At 37.8% G+C, this 16356-nt stretch overlaps 1 protein-coding gene and 1 pseudogene across 2 annotated transcripts; both read left to right on the top strand.

Annotated features, from left to right (window-relative positions):
• Positions 1-265: 265 nt before the first annotated feature.
• Positions 266-11831, top strand: LOC107723343 (coronin-B-like). 2 transcript variants are annotated; one of them, XM_016531910.1, is made up of 12 exons: positions 266-1307; positions 1956-3044; positions 6525-6724; positions 6847-6969; positions 7056-7185; positions 7856-8037; positions 8120-8239; positions 8330-8434; positions 8693-8838; positions 9659-9716; positions 9968-10210; positions 10303-11831. In XM_016531910.1, exons 1-12 carry the CDS (start codon positions 278-280, stop codon positions 10420-10422), a joined length of 3546 nt encoding a protein of 1181 aa, XP_016387396.1. In that variant the 5' UTR covers positions 266-277; the 3' UTR covers positions 10423-11831. The 2 variants fall into 2 exon arrangements, with proteins under 2 accessions (XP_016387396.1, XP_016387397.1); XM_016531911.1 differs by lacking the exon at positions 266-1307 and adding an exon at positions 1315-1901 and having other exon boundaries at positions 1968-3044.
• Positions 11832-13124: 1293 nt separating this feature from the next.
• The window catches only part of LOC107723344 (transmembrane protein 119-like), a 5071-nt pseudogene continuing 1839 nt past the window's right edge, over positions 13125-16356 (top strand).

The following is a 16356-nucleotide window of genomic DNA, read 5'->3' as shown; positions in this document are numbered from 1 at the left end:
GATATGTTTGGAGTCTGTGGGTTTTCCCCTTTCATGTCTAATGTGACCTTCGCACCTGGTAACTGAGCTACTCTGCCAGTTGTCCGGTTCCCATTTTGGTTCTGTGACTCAGTAGCCACATTGAGAGTCATTTAATTTTAGGCATTGCAACATTCCAGTAAGAAGTGATGTGAGAGGAACAAGAGAGAGCTTGAAATGGGCGGTGGCTCATTATAGATAAAGATATACGGTCTGTTCATAAACTCATGGGTGGGGATATGTGTTCTTCACAGGGGTGATGGGACAGAAACAGGACAAGGAGCTAGAAAAAGAAGACGTCCTGACCGGTGCCGTTAGTGACTATGAGATCTTAAACCAAAGCGAGGAGGAAGCACATTCCAACAGCCCAGAAGAAATAGACCAGAATTTTGTTCACTTGGACACCTCCATACTAGAGCCCTGTCCCGATCAGGAACCAACAAGACCTAATGACAACACCACTGAGCCCTCTTTCAACCAGGGAGAAAAAAAGATCAGACAGAGTTATGACACGGATGTTTCGCAGAATGGCAGGACACCAAATCCTCAGCTGAGCCTGGCAGGAGCTCCATGTGCCTCAGAATTCAAAACAGTCACAAGCGACGCAACCGCCACAGACATATTTACTGCTGTAGACCAGCAACGACCTGACAAAACAGTCGGAATGACTAACAAAACTCACCTCAAGGATACTCCAAACATGTTAGAAGGTTTCTGTCAAGTGGACTCAGCAGATGATGGCGTGAGCATTGAGAGGAATGAGACACGGACGCTCTCTGACAGACACAACGGGATGACAAAGATGAGTGGTGATGTCGAAATAAAGAGGACATTTTCTTTGGAAGCAGAGAATGCTGATTTACTTGAAAGGCAGCCATTCCAGGACAAAGATAAACATGAAATGCAAACAATAAGTAGTGACAAAATTAGGAGAGGTTGTGACAAAGTTGGCAAAGAAAGTGCTGGAACTGTTCGACACAAAGAAAGTCCTGATGAGGACAGATTTGAGTATTTGGACAGAGCCGATTCTTTATGTCCAGAGACTGTGACAACACGTCCATCATTCACTGGGCTCCACTCGAATTCAAGTCGTCCATGGCTTCAGAGTGCCAATAAGCAGGATAGTTTACAGAGAGACAAAAATATCAGAAGAGGTTTGTCAAGAAGTGTTTTACAAGAACCCAATGATGCCTCACAGACACCCAAAGCAACAAACTTCAGAAACGACCAAAGAACTTTCCGTACACCATTACTGGGAAAAGAAGAGACCGAATGGGGTGAAACTGAAGGTAAGGACAAAATCTTGCATACTCCCTTTGATAAACCTTGTCTATCAAGATCTACAGTGACAACATTTGACTCTTTCGACTGTGACACCGTTACTGAATCCACAAATCCAGACACAGCTCTAGTCCCGTTGAGGATTGAGGAGGACTTTGAACAAAAAGTATTAAGCACATTTCGTCCAGATTTAAGCCAAAGCAATACTTTGTTTCACAGTGAGAAGCAAAATGATGACAAAGGGGAGTTCACTGTCATGGAAAAACACTCGACAGTCATGTCATCTGAGAGTTTAACTGAATCCAGTGCTAAAAATGTCCCTGTTAGCAATGCGCCTCACCCAGCCAAAAAGGGAGTGTGGGGAGCAGAAGCACCATGTGTGAAAAGAGACACTGAATCTGTTTATCAAAAAGCTGTTCGGACGAGATCCACAGAAAGCAGGAAAGACTGTGATGGTCATCTTAATGGAAGGCATAATACTTCTTTACTTGAATTAGCAGGGGGAAATGGTCAAATTCGGGGCAAAAGAGTCTGTAATCCAAAGATCTACAAGCTGGATGACATGAACACAGAAACAGAGGCCAAAGAGAATTCTTCCAGTGGTAAATGTTTAGATCAAATGATCATAAATCATTTCCATTCTTTTTCTCACTCAGATTTTGATGCAGGTGACGCCGAAAGAGTCGCACAGACAGCTTCTTTGCAACAGGAAAAAGAGCCTCTCTATTTCACAGCTGAGATCACACCACCACTTCAGATTCATGCATTTCCTGATCAGGAGGCGAGGAAGTCATCTGACGTCTCTCATTTGTATGTTCCTCACGCTGAAAAACAGAGCATGATCCCTGACATCCTACCCACAGATGCCAAAATCAAAGGACCACCACCACCTGTTCCAAAGAAACCAAAGAATCCCTTTAAAAAAGCCGTTGGCCGCAAGGAATCTGCTTGTCATTCCACAGAGGTGCCAAGCAAATATTCGGACCTACTGCTCAGAAATATTCAAATGGACAGAAGGCAGGCAGCACTGCAGTCCGCTGAGGATTTTAATATGCATGCATCATGTCTTGATATGTCACCTTATTATATCGAGTCCCCATTCTACATGTGCATGTCCTTAGAGCCTGAGGTTGCTGATATTCCAAGATATGATTTAGTCCCGTATGATGAAACTGTTGCACCTGACTGCGATAACTTGATAGAAACTGTCGATGATAAAGAACTAAAAGAAATGGATATGTCTCAGCTGAGACCGTTGTTAAAAAAAAAAGCAAAAATTAAGGGCCCACCACCACCTGTGCCGAAGAAGCCTCAAAATCCATTTGCTAAAACAGACACTGAGAAGAACCAAGCAAGCAAAGACTCTGATCTGGAAAATGTGGAACAGCCTTTGAAATATGGTAGACGTGACTCTGAATGCTACGTGATGGACATGGAGGATGAAGAAGACTCTAAACCCACCGCAGTCCCAACTAGATATCCTTACGCCGCCTGCCGAATTCCAAGCAGTGATTCTTCTGCTTCAGAGGAAAACGAGCTGTCCAGATACAGGCCCGTCTCTGAACTCATCAGAGACAGCAACAAAATCCAGGAGAAAGTGATACATCACAGCAGGACAAACATAATGAAAGCCAGGCCAGATGTGACTGTGGGAAGCCAGAGTCTAAAAGTATCGCAGATGAAGACAGCCTTTGATGCACAAACATCTTCCCATAAAATGGAAAGAAGATCCTCGCCAAAGAAAGGTAAAACAGGTATTCAAACTGATTGCATTCCTAGTTTTCATACTGTATACAACTGATAGGGTTATAAAGAATCTTGAAGAATGAGACACAGTGGGTTCCAGTATATAAAAATAAAAAATATATTTATATACATTAAGATTTTACTTAATATCAGAACACTAATGGAGTTAATAATAGTGTTAATGACATTACTTAAACATGCTTACTCCAAGAATTTACTTCATTTAGTTTGAATATCTTTTGTAAATATGGGTAAGAAATCATAAGATTAATCATAATTATTTTATGAAACATATTATTTAAAAGAAAAAAAATTAAAAACAACACTGTTTTATGAAATAAAAATGTTAATCCTTTCTTTCTAACTGTCAAGAAAATTGGTGTATCTTTTTGTGGACTTTCACTTTGACACTGTTGCTTTTAGCTCGCTCACTTTTATTCACTGATGCTGCTTTGAAATAGTATAGCTAAGCTTATTTATAGTGAAAACCACTAATATATATATATATATATATATATATTAATAATTTGTTTTAGTGCAATATAAAAGCCAATTATTTAATTTTGTAAACAATATCTTTTTTATATTATGTCATATTTTTCTCACGTTATAAATTTCTCCTTATACATGAAAAGCCTATAGCTGTCCTTATATTTTACAAAGGAGGTGCCTCAGATCATAATATCTGGGATCGTTGATGTCACAAAGTTTGAAAATCCCTACACCACACTGAAACAGAAAAATAAAGACTCCAAATTAGATTTTAGGGCTCATTGCACTTTGTAACATAATCCAACATGAGCATGACTTCATTCTTTTTCACTCTTAACATAATTACCAGAGTCCTGTAACGTTATCAGCTCCGTTGAAGGCAAAGCACAACGTGTTTATATGCACAAGATGGAAAAGCTGCTTGGGATCAAGGTAGTGTTTGCAATGGAGAGATGCTCAGGGGTCTTTCTTTCCATTTATAAAATGACCGTACCAGTTAAACCACAGTGACCTGTCAGTCACTAAGGTACAGTTTGTACCATTACTTCTCATTCACACAGAACTGATGTCCATGAAGGAGGACATGAGGAGGAGGGGAGGGGAGAGGAGAACAAGGGCGTTTTCTCCCGTTCATTCAGAATAAAGGAGAGGAGGGAACCTATTGTGGCTAGCCGCAATTCACTGAGACAGTCACCAGCACAACTGAATCTGTGAGAAAATAAATTAATGCTTTGAATTTGACGCTGTGAGAGACGTAGTACTGATAAAGGTAAGCGTTTTGCGTTTGGTCATATTAATGCAAGGCAGGTCAGTGGTGCAATAGCCTCTACTGGAATGCTAGCTCGATTTTAGCAAGCATCACTGATTTAAAACAAGCTCTGGAAACAGCTAGGACATAACCGGAAAAAAAAACTTTGCATTGCTGGTGCATGTGCACTTGCAGGCGTTTCGGCTCATTTAGCGGCATGTGAGACTGCATCCAGCCTTTGATTTTCATGCATACGGCGAGATAAGCAGAAATAGTGAGATATGAATTGAAAGTTGACCATCATGACCTGTGCCGGGTAACGTTACGTTAGATAGCACGCCTCCACTTCAAAGCGGCACGTTGCATTTCGCCAGCGCCTGCAAAGAAAAACACACACGGCTAAAAACAAGCTGCATAACTGATGCTTTTTCTGCTGTTTTCATTCATTTGTTCGGTTAGCGGTTAGCTCGTTTTCTCACACCAGCAGAAGCCTGCCCATCTATCGATTATGTCATGGTTTTTCATTCTCGCTCTTGCACTATGGGCGAATATCTTATCCTTCTCTTCATCTTTACGCTATATCTTAATTTATCTTTTAGTAGATTGTTAGTGGTGTGCGGGTTTTTCATGATCATCATCATCAATAACGCAGCTCGGCCATTAGAAAGCAAACACGCACACACACACCGCCATACAGCTGACCTATTTCCAAAAGCACATCCATGCCTTTATTGTGATGACTACGTTTTATTCTCACAAACACAGCTGTTTGGAATCGTTTTCGTTTATTATTAGTGTTATTAATGGTGGTAGCTGTTATTTATGAAGACAACGCCATCAATCAGGGCCCTAACAGTTCATCTCAACCAATGCTTCGGATAATGCACATAATGTAAAGGCGACTCAAATATAACCAGTGATTATTAATGTATAATTATGAACATCAATTTGTTTTTCAGTGTATTATACCCTTTATAACACTGGTTAGGAATAAGCACGCTGGCTGTGTCTCAAAATCTGCCTAACTAGATAGCTTTTTTTTTTTTTTGCATCACACTGTTGATGTGTGCATCATTTTTGGGCATCTTTGGTGTTTGTTGCTTATTAAGAAATGCTGTCTTTTTGGCAGCTCATTAGGTTTTGATCTTTTAGGAATTTACTATGTGAATTCTATCTTTCTTTTATCCTGGTTAATAAATAAACAATACAAATTTATATCTGTTCAAGAAAGAGAATGTTTACTTTTATAGGCTACATATATGATGCATGAAATTTGTGCTAAAATATGTGACCCTGGACCACAAAACCAGTCAAAAGCAGCACGGGTATATTAGCCAACAATACATCGTATGGGTCAAAATGATCTATTTTTCTTTTACGCCAGAAATCATTAGGATATTAAGTACGACCATGTTCCATGAATATATTTTGTAAACTTCCTACCGTAAATATATCAAAACTTAATTTTTGATTAGTAATATGCATTGCTAAGAACTTCATTTGGACAACTTTAAAGGCGATTTTCTCAATATTTTGAATTTTTTTGCACCCTCAGATTCCAGATTTTCAAATAGTTGTATCTCAGTCAAATATTGTCATATCCTAACAAACCATACATCAGTGGAAAGCTTATTTATTCAGCTTTGATGAATTAATGTACAACAATTTAAAAAAATTTACCCTTATGACTGGTTTTGTGGTCCAGGGTCACATATGTGGCTTCAACAAAAGTACTTTTTACAGTATGAACTAATAAAAAGAAATAGTTTTTTAATCAAATAAAGGGTATCAAATATAGGTCACTTTAGTTACTTATTACTGTAATGAATTACTTATTACTTATTTAGTAATTTAAATATTCAGTCATTAGAGCATGGTTTTCTCATATGAAGATGAATGTTTCTAAACAGTGGCTCAATGAAATTCACACACAAAACTGCATTTGACTTCTCCCCTTGTCTTTTATAGAGAAATGCATATACAGGGTGAAATGGAAAACTGATTCCCAGTGCTCTCTAGCTGACCGCTCATCTTACCCTAATATGATACACTGTCAATGTTAAGTCTGAAAGCAAAAGAAAAACATTGAACATCTGCCATTAAGAATGTGTTATACTGCAAAATATAACTGTCGGGTATTTAAATATGAAATAATTAAAGTGCAATTGTAAATAAATTAAAACAAAAAAATCATTACAACAAGCAAGACCACAACATTTCTCTTCTCTTGTGTTTTCAGAAATGATCAGACGAGTGGTACGACAGAGTAAATTCCGTCATGTGTTTGGTCAGGCGGTGAAGAATGACCAGTGCTATGATGATATTAGGGTTTCGCGGGTTACCTGGGACAGTGCCTTTTGTGCAGTAAATCCCAAATTTGTTGCTATTATTGTGGAGGCTAGTGGGGGTGGAGCTTTCCTCGTTCTGCCTCTGCTAAAGGTAAGGGATAACTGCATATATGCTCACTCAGCATTTATGCAGTTAGTAATTTGAATAAGCGTAGCTGGTCAGAATTATGCAAGATGAGACATAAATCTATGCTATCTGTTTCCTGTTTGCAGACGGGTCGTATTGACAAGGCCTACCCCACTGTTTGTGGTCACACGGGCCCTGTGCTGGACATCGACTGGTGCCCACACAATGATCACGTCATTGCCAGCGGCTCTGAAGATTGTACAGTAATGGTGCGTTCAGCTCCTTCACTACATCCTCTAATAAAGATCCTGCTTTGAGTGATTATTATAAAAATATTTGCATTTTTGTCACGCAGGTGTGGCAGATCCCTGAGAACGGCCTCACCGCACCTCTTTCTGAGCCAGTCGTGGTGTTAGAGGGTCACTCCAAGAGGGTGGGCATCGTGACGTGGCATCCAACAGCCCGCAATGTTCTGCTAAGTGCAGGTAAGAGATTTTAAAAGCGAGTGCACTACATAAAAACCCTAACTTTTATCATCTTAAAGTGGTCATAGGATGCTACATGCACTTTTACAAGTTGTTTGAACTGAAATGTGTGTTGGCAGTGTGTGTACACAACCACCCTATAATGATAAAAATCCACCCAGTGTTTTTTTTTAAATCTTTTTTTAATCTGGTTAAATGTTTTCCCCTTTCTCAAATCGAGCCGATCTCAGATGCCTGTCAAATTATTCATGATCCAGCCTCATCTACAGAAGAAGTGAGTATAATGTTTTGTAATGAATCTTTGCAAATCGCCTTTCCTAATAATGTGCTAATTAGCAAGTTTCACGATGAATACAGCTAAAGTAAACAGTCTGTGAGAGCAGCTCGGAAGAGAGGGGCGGGGTCAGCATAGCTCATTAACATTTAAAGGAAAATGCTACAAAAACGGCTTGATCTGAAAAGAGCTGTTTTTGACAGGGTAAAAAATTAGTTTTTTACACTACCATTGAGAAATTTTAACCAAACTATGTTACAGACTTTTCATTAAGACCCTAAGAATCATATCAACTTGTGGGAAATGGGCATCCTATGACCCCTTTAAACATCAAAAACATGTTATGTTGCGTGACTGAATGATCAAAAACCAATTTTGTCTTTCCTCCTCTGTCAGGATGCGATAATCTCATCATCATTTGGAACGTGGGCACAGGAGACGCTCTGATCAACCTGGAGGATATGCATCCTGACGTGATCTTCAGCGTCTGCTGGAGTCGCAACGGCAGCCTCATTTGCACCGCATGCAAGGATAAGAAAGTGCGCGTTGTCGATCCACGCAAGGGAAAGATCATTGCGGTAAGCGAAAACATCTCGGAATTACATTGAAGACTCTTTATTTCCACAGTTCTTTGTGTCTCACTGGCATTGATGATCACAGGAGAAGGATAAGGCCCACGAGGGGGCACGGCCCATGAGAGCCATCTTTCTGGCTGATGGAAACATCTTCACCACCGGTTTCAGTCGTATGAGTGAGCGGCAGCTAGCCTTATGGAATCCAGTAAGGCAAAATAAATACATTTCCATGTTTTTGAAAAATTACATTTTTTTACGCACTTTCATTAAATATTATGATGTTCCTCTTTTTAAGAAAAACATGGAGGATCCGATATCAGTGCATGAAATGGACACCAGCAATGGAGTGTTGCTTCCATTCTATGACCCTGACACTAATGTGGTCTACCTCTGTGGAAAGGTGAGCAAGTTTTTATGTGACCCAGAAAGCATGAGTTCAGCAATATTATATTAATAATTAATGCTGTGCATCTTCATTTTTGTGTTTTTAGCATTTTAATGAAGGTTATGTTTATGTAAAGAAATTTGAATAATTTGGGGCCCCCCTAGAAATTGAGAACCACTGGCTTTGCCTCAATAGTGTGATGTCATACTATATATATTGTGTATATATAGTATGTATATTTTAATACAACTGTAATCTTGTTTTCTGTTTAAGGGTGACAGCAGTATCCGTTACTTCGAGATCACAGACGAGGCACCGTATGTGCACTACCTCAACACGTTTTCCAGCAAGGAGCCCCAAAGAGGCATGGGCTACATGCCTAAAAGAGGCCTAGATGTCAACAAGTGTGAGATAGCCAGGTATGCACGATTTGCACAGGTATTTATTTTTTAAGTGTTATTTTTGAAATGAGAAAACAGACACAAGGTTTTCAGCAAGTGTTTGTGGCCTTAGATTCATTCAGATTATCTGAAGTGTTTGAGGGGCTTATGGCCATGTCAGAATCTAGATATTTTCGAGAAACTAAACTGTCTTCAGGCTAGCATTGTTGTGATTATGGCTCTCAGCTAGGTCGATTTTATTTCTCCAGTAGGGGGAGTCATTAGTCTGTCATTGACTATAAAATCTAACGTGATGGCAATGTAGCTTTGGTTTCATGCTGTGGCTCCTAAAGGTCAATGAAATGTTATTTGACTAGTAATGATCACTGTAAGGATCATTAATTTAATGATTCATTTTGTCATAAGGGTGTACGTTCTGTGTTTAATCTTTGTCGGAAATTGATATATCTATAATATTTATTATATATTTAAATAATTGTTTTCCATTTTTATTTATATTAAAATGTAATCTATTCCTGTGATGGCAAAGCTGAATTTTCAGCATCATTATTCCAGTCACATGATCCTTCAGAAATCATTCTAATATGCTGATTTTGTGCATACATTTACATATAAATGTATTTAAAACAGGTGTTCTGCTTATTATTATTATTATCATAAATTTTTTTTAGGATCCTTTGATGACTATAAAGTTCAAAAGGACAGCATTTATTTGAAAAATATATTTTTTTACTTTTTTATTTTGTAAATGGAAAAAGTCAAAACATTGAATGTGCTTTTTAGATTATGATTGTGCTTATTACCATAACACCAATAACATGTCTGTTGTTTCTCACAGGTTTTATAAACTTCATGAGAGAAAGTGTGAGCCAATCATCATGACCGTTCCTAGAAAGGTACTTTTCACTGTATATTAAAACAATGATTGTTAATAGTAATGTTCAGTTGATAAGTTTGTATTTGTTTTGTGTTTAGCTTTACAAGCAAAGCTCAATCAAAATGCGATTTAATTGTCATTAACTGATGAAGAAAAGGGAAGGCACTTGGTTTCAATTAACATTAAAGCAGCAGATGTTTTCAGAGAAAACAAACAGCATGAATCCAAAATACTCATTACGGTATTTCCTGTCTCTTGGGTTTTTGGCAGTCAGACCTCTTTCAGGACGACCTCTATCCGGACACAGCAGGTCCAGACCCAGCGCTAGAGGCTGAGGAGTGGTTTGAAGGCAAGAATGGCGAACCGATCCTGATCTCGCTCAAACACGGTTATGTTCCGGGCAAGAACCGCGACCTCAAAGTAGTCAAGAAAAATGTGCTGGATAACAAGGCACCCAAGAAGGTGGAGGAGCCAGCAACTCCCCAGAAACCTGCCTCTCCTCAGCTAACCAAAGTAAGGATGATGCTTCATTGACTCTTTCTTATTTTTCCCACTAATAATTGGCCCTAAAACACATTTTCCTATTTCTTTATTCTGCTTTGCAGAAGAACGAAGTGAAGTTAGAGGAGCTGCTGCGAGAAGTCAAGTCCCTTAAAGATCTGGTCACGCTGCAGGACAGGAGAATCGCCAAACTGGAAGATCAAGTGGCTAAAGTGGCAATCTAAGACACTGGTGGTGGTCTGAGCCATTGCGTCAGTATGGAGAAAGAGAGATTCAGTTGGGCAGGGGGGGCAGTCACTGTCAAAATTTCTCAATTTGACTCGATCATTCCGCTTGGTGTTTCTCACAAGGACAACTTCAAGCAACATTCCAAGATGGACTTTTACTTTTTGTCAAGTCTCCCCCAAGCATCCGCATAGCAGAAGCAAAGTTGTGGCAATGAGTGGTCACTGGTTTTAACTGATGTTTTACATTTTGTTCAAAATGTTCTTACTTCTTTTGTTATTGTAACATTGTTTCCATGAGTATTCTGATATTAACCGGTATGTTACAGAGTGTCATTGTATATACACATCAGTATTTCTCTTTTCATTTTTTGATGTGCTGCCAAATTTGAGGTGAGTCAGTCACCTCTCCTTTTATTTCTACTTTTCTATGTTTTTCCCAGTTGTAGATAGTGGCTTATTGAAAAACAAGACATGCTGTTCAAAGTGGGACATCAGCAGAAAAGGCGGAACTGTGTGGATATGATTGTAAAGGCAACTAATAATAGATGATAAGGATATGATTTAGTGAAATGTTCATAACCATTCAAATTCAACATTTAGGATTCACCAGGATTTAATTGGGAATTCAGTCCAAATGATGTCCCTTGTGATGATCATGATCACTGGAGTATTAATTCATTTCCTCCATTGGCTGCTTTGAGATAATTTAATCTATAATTTAATTGAGATAATCTTTATAATCATCATCATTGATTATAAAGCATTCAACAACAGGGTTTTTCAAAAAATATAACACAGTCAGTTACAGTATATCCAAAAGCAATAACTTCATGTTGCGGAATGAATGTGAACGTAAACCTAAACCTGTTAGACTTTGGCAAGTATCGTTGAAAATGCATTCCTCATGCATATTCTTAATAAATCAAAAACTTTACCGCTGTAACTTGATAGTAATTATGAAATTACTGTTGCGCCTCAGGAAATCAATCACTCTGAAGTCAGAAACATTGGATGCTCAACACTTGCCAGTTGCATGAGGTTTTTCTCACAGAAATAGTACCTTATTTTGATTAGGAAATGGCTATTTTTTTTATTTATTTTTTTTGCTGTCATTATCCATGTTCTCCAGTTTGCCCCCGCTTTCGAATTGTTCTCACGTTACAGAATATTGGGCTGACAAATGCTCGATAAGTGAACTTGGCTTTAAGAGGCAGTGGCTACCTGCGAGCTCTTCTGGTGTACATATACTGTAAATGTATTGGTGCCTCTATGTGTGTTTCTGGTTTTAGAAAGACCTCCTCAGCTGACCACTGCTGGAGGACAACATCCATGAAAATGAGCACTTATCTGTGTCCTAAACAGTCTTGTGCATGCATTCCAAACTTCACCTAAAATAAAAAAAGGTTGGCTCTACAATAAATCTTTTCATTCATAATTCTTTATGAAGTCTGCTGTCAGTTTCTTGTTTGTTGGACGGTTTACAATGAGGTCATGAAACTGAACAACCAAAATGCGGTCATGTTTACCAATATAAAAAGTTGTTACTATATGGCTGCCTTGAATACTTGATTATGATTAGTTAATCATGTCATTTATTGGTCAGGTATTTCCTAATATTCCCCATCATCAGTCCGCTCTTTCAGGGAACTGAAATATCTTGTGACACTATTATTGAATGTAGTGAAAATGACCTCAGAGGACTTGCCAATTATTGTTGTCTTTCTTCCTGTTGCTATGCTAATAGTTTTGTACACTGACTATTTGCTATTTTAGTTTTGTATATTGTAATGACTTTAAAACAGTATACACAGGTAAAATTATTTTAAAATTCCAACGCAAATCTGTATTTTATGCCCACATTATCCCTAGTAAAAGACATTTTCTCTTTATTTAGTTATTTCAGAAGCATGTAAAGACATTTATTTGCTATGTCTGTTCACAGCAAGGTTTATTATTCTGCAGTAAAGAAAGAATGATATGAAAAAAGACATAAAACAGCCTTCAGCCTCAACTCTCTCAAGATTAGCTTAGGTGATCAGAAAGCAGATTTTTTAACAATCTTGTATGTCTTGACAAGTCATTAAAAGTCCAAGATGCCTCAAAGGACTGGCATGTTGAAAACTAATTCTGAGGAGCCTATAGGAAAGGCTATACATTCCTACAGACAAGCCTCAAAATTGTCCTCTGAATATTGTTTTTTGAATTTTGAGACGGTACCTTTTAGTCTCACATTTTCAGCTCATTATGTTGCTATACTGTGGGTTTGAGACTTGCCACAGCAGCCCTATATATCTCAGGTCTCAACACCCTGTCCATTGTTCCAGCAGTGGCTCACAGCACGTGTGCCCTCTCCCCCGTGGACCATGTAAGCACAGGAAACATAAAGCTCTTCCTCAGGGACCTGATAGCTTCTGTTTGAAGGCCAAAAACAAATCCAAAGTATTTTACAAGGGACCATCAATGTCTGTGGTTAGTTTAAAAGGCACTTTTGTTTTTAGTTTGAAGAAATGGATGAAAATGAGAATCTAGAGCTTGAAACAAACTGTGCTACATCTGGTGGCTTGAAGTTCTCCAGTGCACAGGCAGGGGGGAAAAACTCGGCTCTCCCCCAAACAGCCTTAACGAGAACAGTGTGTCTGGAAATGGCCCAGTCTGTCTTTCTGGGAGGAGGAGGAGGAGGAGGAGGGGAGAACAGGAGTTTCTTCCCCCCTCACCAATCCAACTGTTCTTCATCGCGCAGTCTGTAACAACAGACATCCAGCTTGAGAGGAGGAAACAGCAGACACTTTCTTCTCCATGTTAGGTCCTCTTCAGTCAGCATGTTTTAAAGCGTCAGCACTTAAGTAAGTAAAGAACTCTTTCGTTTCAACAATACTTTTGTCTGTTTTCTATTTTAGTAATATCGTTCCTGTCCATGTAATGAGAGACAGATGACTTACCTTACAGGAATGCACAGCTTTAAAAGCTTCATGTCCAGATGTGGCTACCTAAGTTTAAAACTGTTCTCTAACAGTTCAAAAGATTCAACAAAAATAGTTCTAGAATGGACTCTCACAGTTGATTTTGGCCAGATGACCCTTCATTAAAAAAAACAAAAAAAAAAACAGAGAATTACATAAAAGCAAGTTCATGTGCTAAGGACAGAACTTTCTGATGTTTGGAAATTCTTTGAAGCCAGCATAAAAACACTGAGAGACTAATATTAATGCTGCATGTGTGCATGTATGTACGTGTGTGTGTGTTTGAGAGTGAGGCGCCACATGAGCTTGCTTGATACTATTTCCATTGTGCTCCAAATGCCCAGTGATGATTATGGTTGTCAGCTTGAGCACAGATGGCGCAGAGTGGAGAGACCCCAGATGAAATATCTTTGCTTAAAGAAACAAACCATCATAATTTATGTTGGTTCACCAGATGTCTTTTGTAAAACTATACTATATTTATCTGAACTTTTTTTTTGGTTACACTTTACAGTAATATTCAGTTTGCTTGTTTATATATATTTAAAGTTTTATACATTTATTTAAAAAAAAATTACATTACTTTAAATATTTTTATATGAATTTCTACATTTACTTATACAACATTTTATGTTTTATAGCCTACATTAACATTATGATAATCAGTATACATCATGAATAAACATAAGCAATTAACTAGTACAATTACTTAGATTAATAAAAGCTGTAAAAATGGTTGTTTATTGTTAGTTCATTATAGGTAAATTAACTAATGGTAATGAACTGAACCTTATTGTAAAGTGTTTCCATTTTTTCCTTCATCAAAAGTAATTTTATGTTAATAATTGTAAGAAATATCTACACAAAAACTGGAACTTGTTGAGTTGAGCATGTTTATTCAGCTTATTTTGATGCTACAGAAACTGAAACTTTAATGCTCATGAAACCTCAAAGAATGAGTGCACATGTAGGGACTGATGTTCGGCTGCAGTTGCTCAGAACATAATGCAGAACTGATTCTGGCTTAGAATCCAATGAGGTTTCCATGTGGTGCTTCGAATTTTGATTGTACCACAGGAAAGACATAAAGACAACTGCAGTGAATGAGTGTCATGAAGTAAGAACATACCAAAGTCTCAGATTTTAACTATTTATCATTGAAGTTTAAGTTACTGGGTCCAAGTCAATAACATTTCAGCTAATAAAAAATACATTCTAAGAACAAGTTATGAAAATGTATGTTATTTCCAAATGTTCTCTGAATGTTCAAAATATTTATTTTTATTGATTATACAAACTCAAAGTGTTATTGGAAAGTTTAATGTTATTATTTTATACCAGATAACTTAAAGGTAACTAAAATGCCTTTTTAATAGTGCTGTCAATCGATTAATCACGATTAATCACATCCAAAATAAAAGTTTTTGTTTACATAATATATCGAGGGGTGAGAACCAGAAGGGCATAAGTGACATTTTGGGTGAAACGGAGACACATATATATCAAATGAAATCATATGACGTTGTTAAAAAGAACATTATTTTGTGTATTTTGGTGTAATGCAATGTGTTAATGCGGTTATGCGTTGAAACATAAAACCATGTCTGCATTTGTGATCGGAGAAACGACAAACAAGCGCTACTCTACACTGCTCAAAACTCACGTTTGAATCATCAGTGGCAAATTCTTTAAATATGAAAACGTACTTACAGGCTGTGCGTTAGAAGCGCCAGACTGTCCTTGCAAAGTTGGAACTACCCCACTTTATAGAAATGGCCTTTGTGCACAGACGGTGTAGGCTACTCTCCCAGGTTCAGGAAACAGTCCTCCATAAAATGCGGTGCACACATCTGAATATTTGTGTTGAACTGTTCTGGAACAGTGTTGTAAATACAACTTAACCACTGATTTCTAGTTGTGTCCTCTTTTGGAAGGCCAAACAAAGTAGTTTTTCTTTCACAACGAAACACACAGCGTCTTTACGACATGGCGGCGGCGTCAACAATACTACAGCGAGAATCAAAGTTACGCCTTCTTTCTTTGCGTGAACATTTGGGCGGTGTTATGCAAATCTTCCCACACACTTCCCAGACATGTGGGGGCGTGTTTAAACAAGGCGTTTTAGGAGGGCGTGGATGAGTCTTAACTTTTATAAAGAATATCTCTTTAGGTTTGAGACTTTAGTCTTTGCAACTTTAGGGATCTTATCTATGCACAAACAGCTTGTAACACTCCAAAGAGAAAGGAAAACTTAAAATTGCATCATATGACCCCTTTAATGAGCTCTTTCTACTACCAAAAGGACAGAAGTGAATTCTTAATAATTTTGGAGTTATTCATTAGAAATCAAAAGACTTAACTCTGAACATACTAAGCCAGTTGGTGCCAAAACTGCACTTATGCCCCTTTGGCACTTAGAAATGTACTGTGGGTAAAGCTTGTGGATAGCACTTGAGTCAAAATGGCTGACACCACATGTAAGCCAGGTAGATCAACCATGAGAAGAAAACAGTTTTTACTGCTGAAGATGTATTATTAATCTTATTTTGTGACTTCAACACTACTTTCTTACAATTAAAGTGCATTGAGTACAAAATTAGTTGTTCCAATTTAGCAGACTTTAAGTATACCAGTTTAGTGATATGTGAATATTATGTAAATGTATTTGTAGTATAGCATGAAATAAATGTATTTCAAATACATTTTTGTATATTTATTTTTCACTAGGGAAGGTATCTGTAAAGGCTTTTCAGTCGACCATTTGGCCAAATTGTTAAGTGGCTGAGATTATTATTTCAGTGAAATTAACCACATTCAATTAACTAATTTGATGTAAGGGCTTTTTATGTGTCATTTCATTTTATCACAATGGATTGTTATTTCATTAACTAATTAATGTAATGTTTTGTTCATACTGTCAGCAGATGCGCCCGTGTTTTTATACACAAATTTAATAAAACATTGGTGCCAA

The sequence above is a fragment of the Sinocyclocheilus rhinocerous genome, unplaced genomic scaffold (assembly GCF_001515625.1).
Source record: "Sinocyclocheilus rhinocerous isolate Xijiao unplaced genomic scaffold, SAMN03320098_v1.1 scaffold1476, whole genome shotgun sequence".
In the NCBI taxonomy this organism is placed as follows: domain Eukaryota; kingdom Metazoa; phylum Chordata; class Actinopteri; order Cypriniformes; family Cyprinidae; genus Sinocyclocheilus; species Sinocyclocheilus rhinocerous.
The sequence above is the reverse complement of the archived record's forward strand: the minus strand, read 5'-3'. Positions and strand labels throughout refer to the sequence as shown.

Coding starts and splice junctions, on each gene's coding strand:
- LOC107723343 (XM_016531910.1), top strand. CDS start 278: ATGGGACAGAAACAGGACAAGGAGCTAGAAAAAGAAGACGTCCTGACC. Junction 3,045..6,524: donor AAGATCCTCGCCAAAGAAAG/GTAAAACAGGTA, acceptor TTGTGTTTTCAG/AAATGATCAGACGAGTGGTA. Junction 6,970..7,055: donor CTGAAGATTGTACAGTAATG/GTGCGTTCAGCT, acceptor TTTGTCACGCAG/GTGTGGCAGATCCCTGAGAA.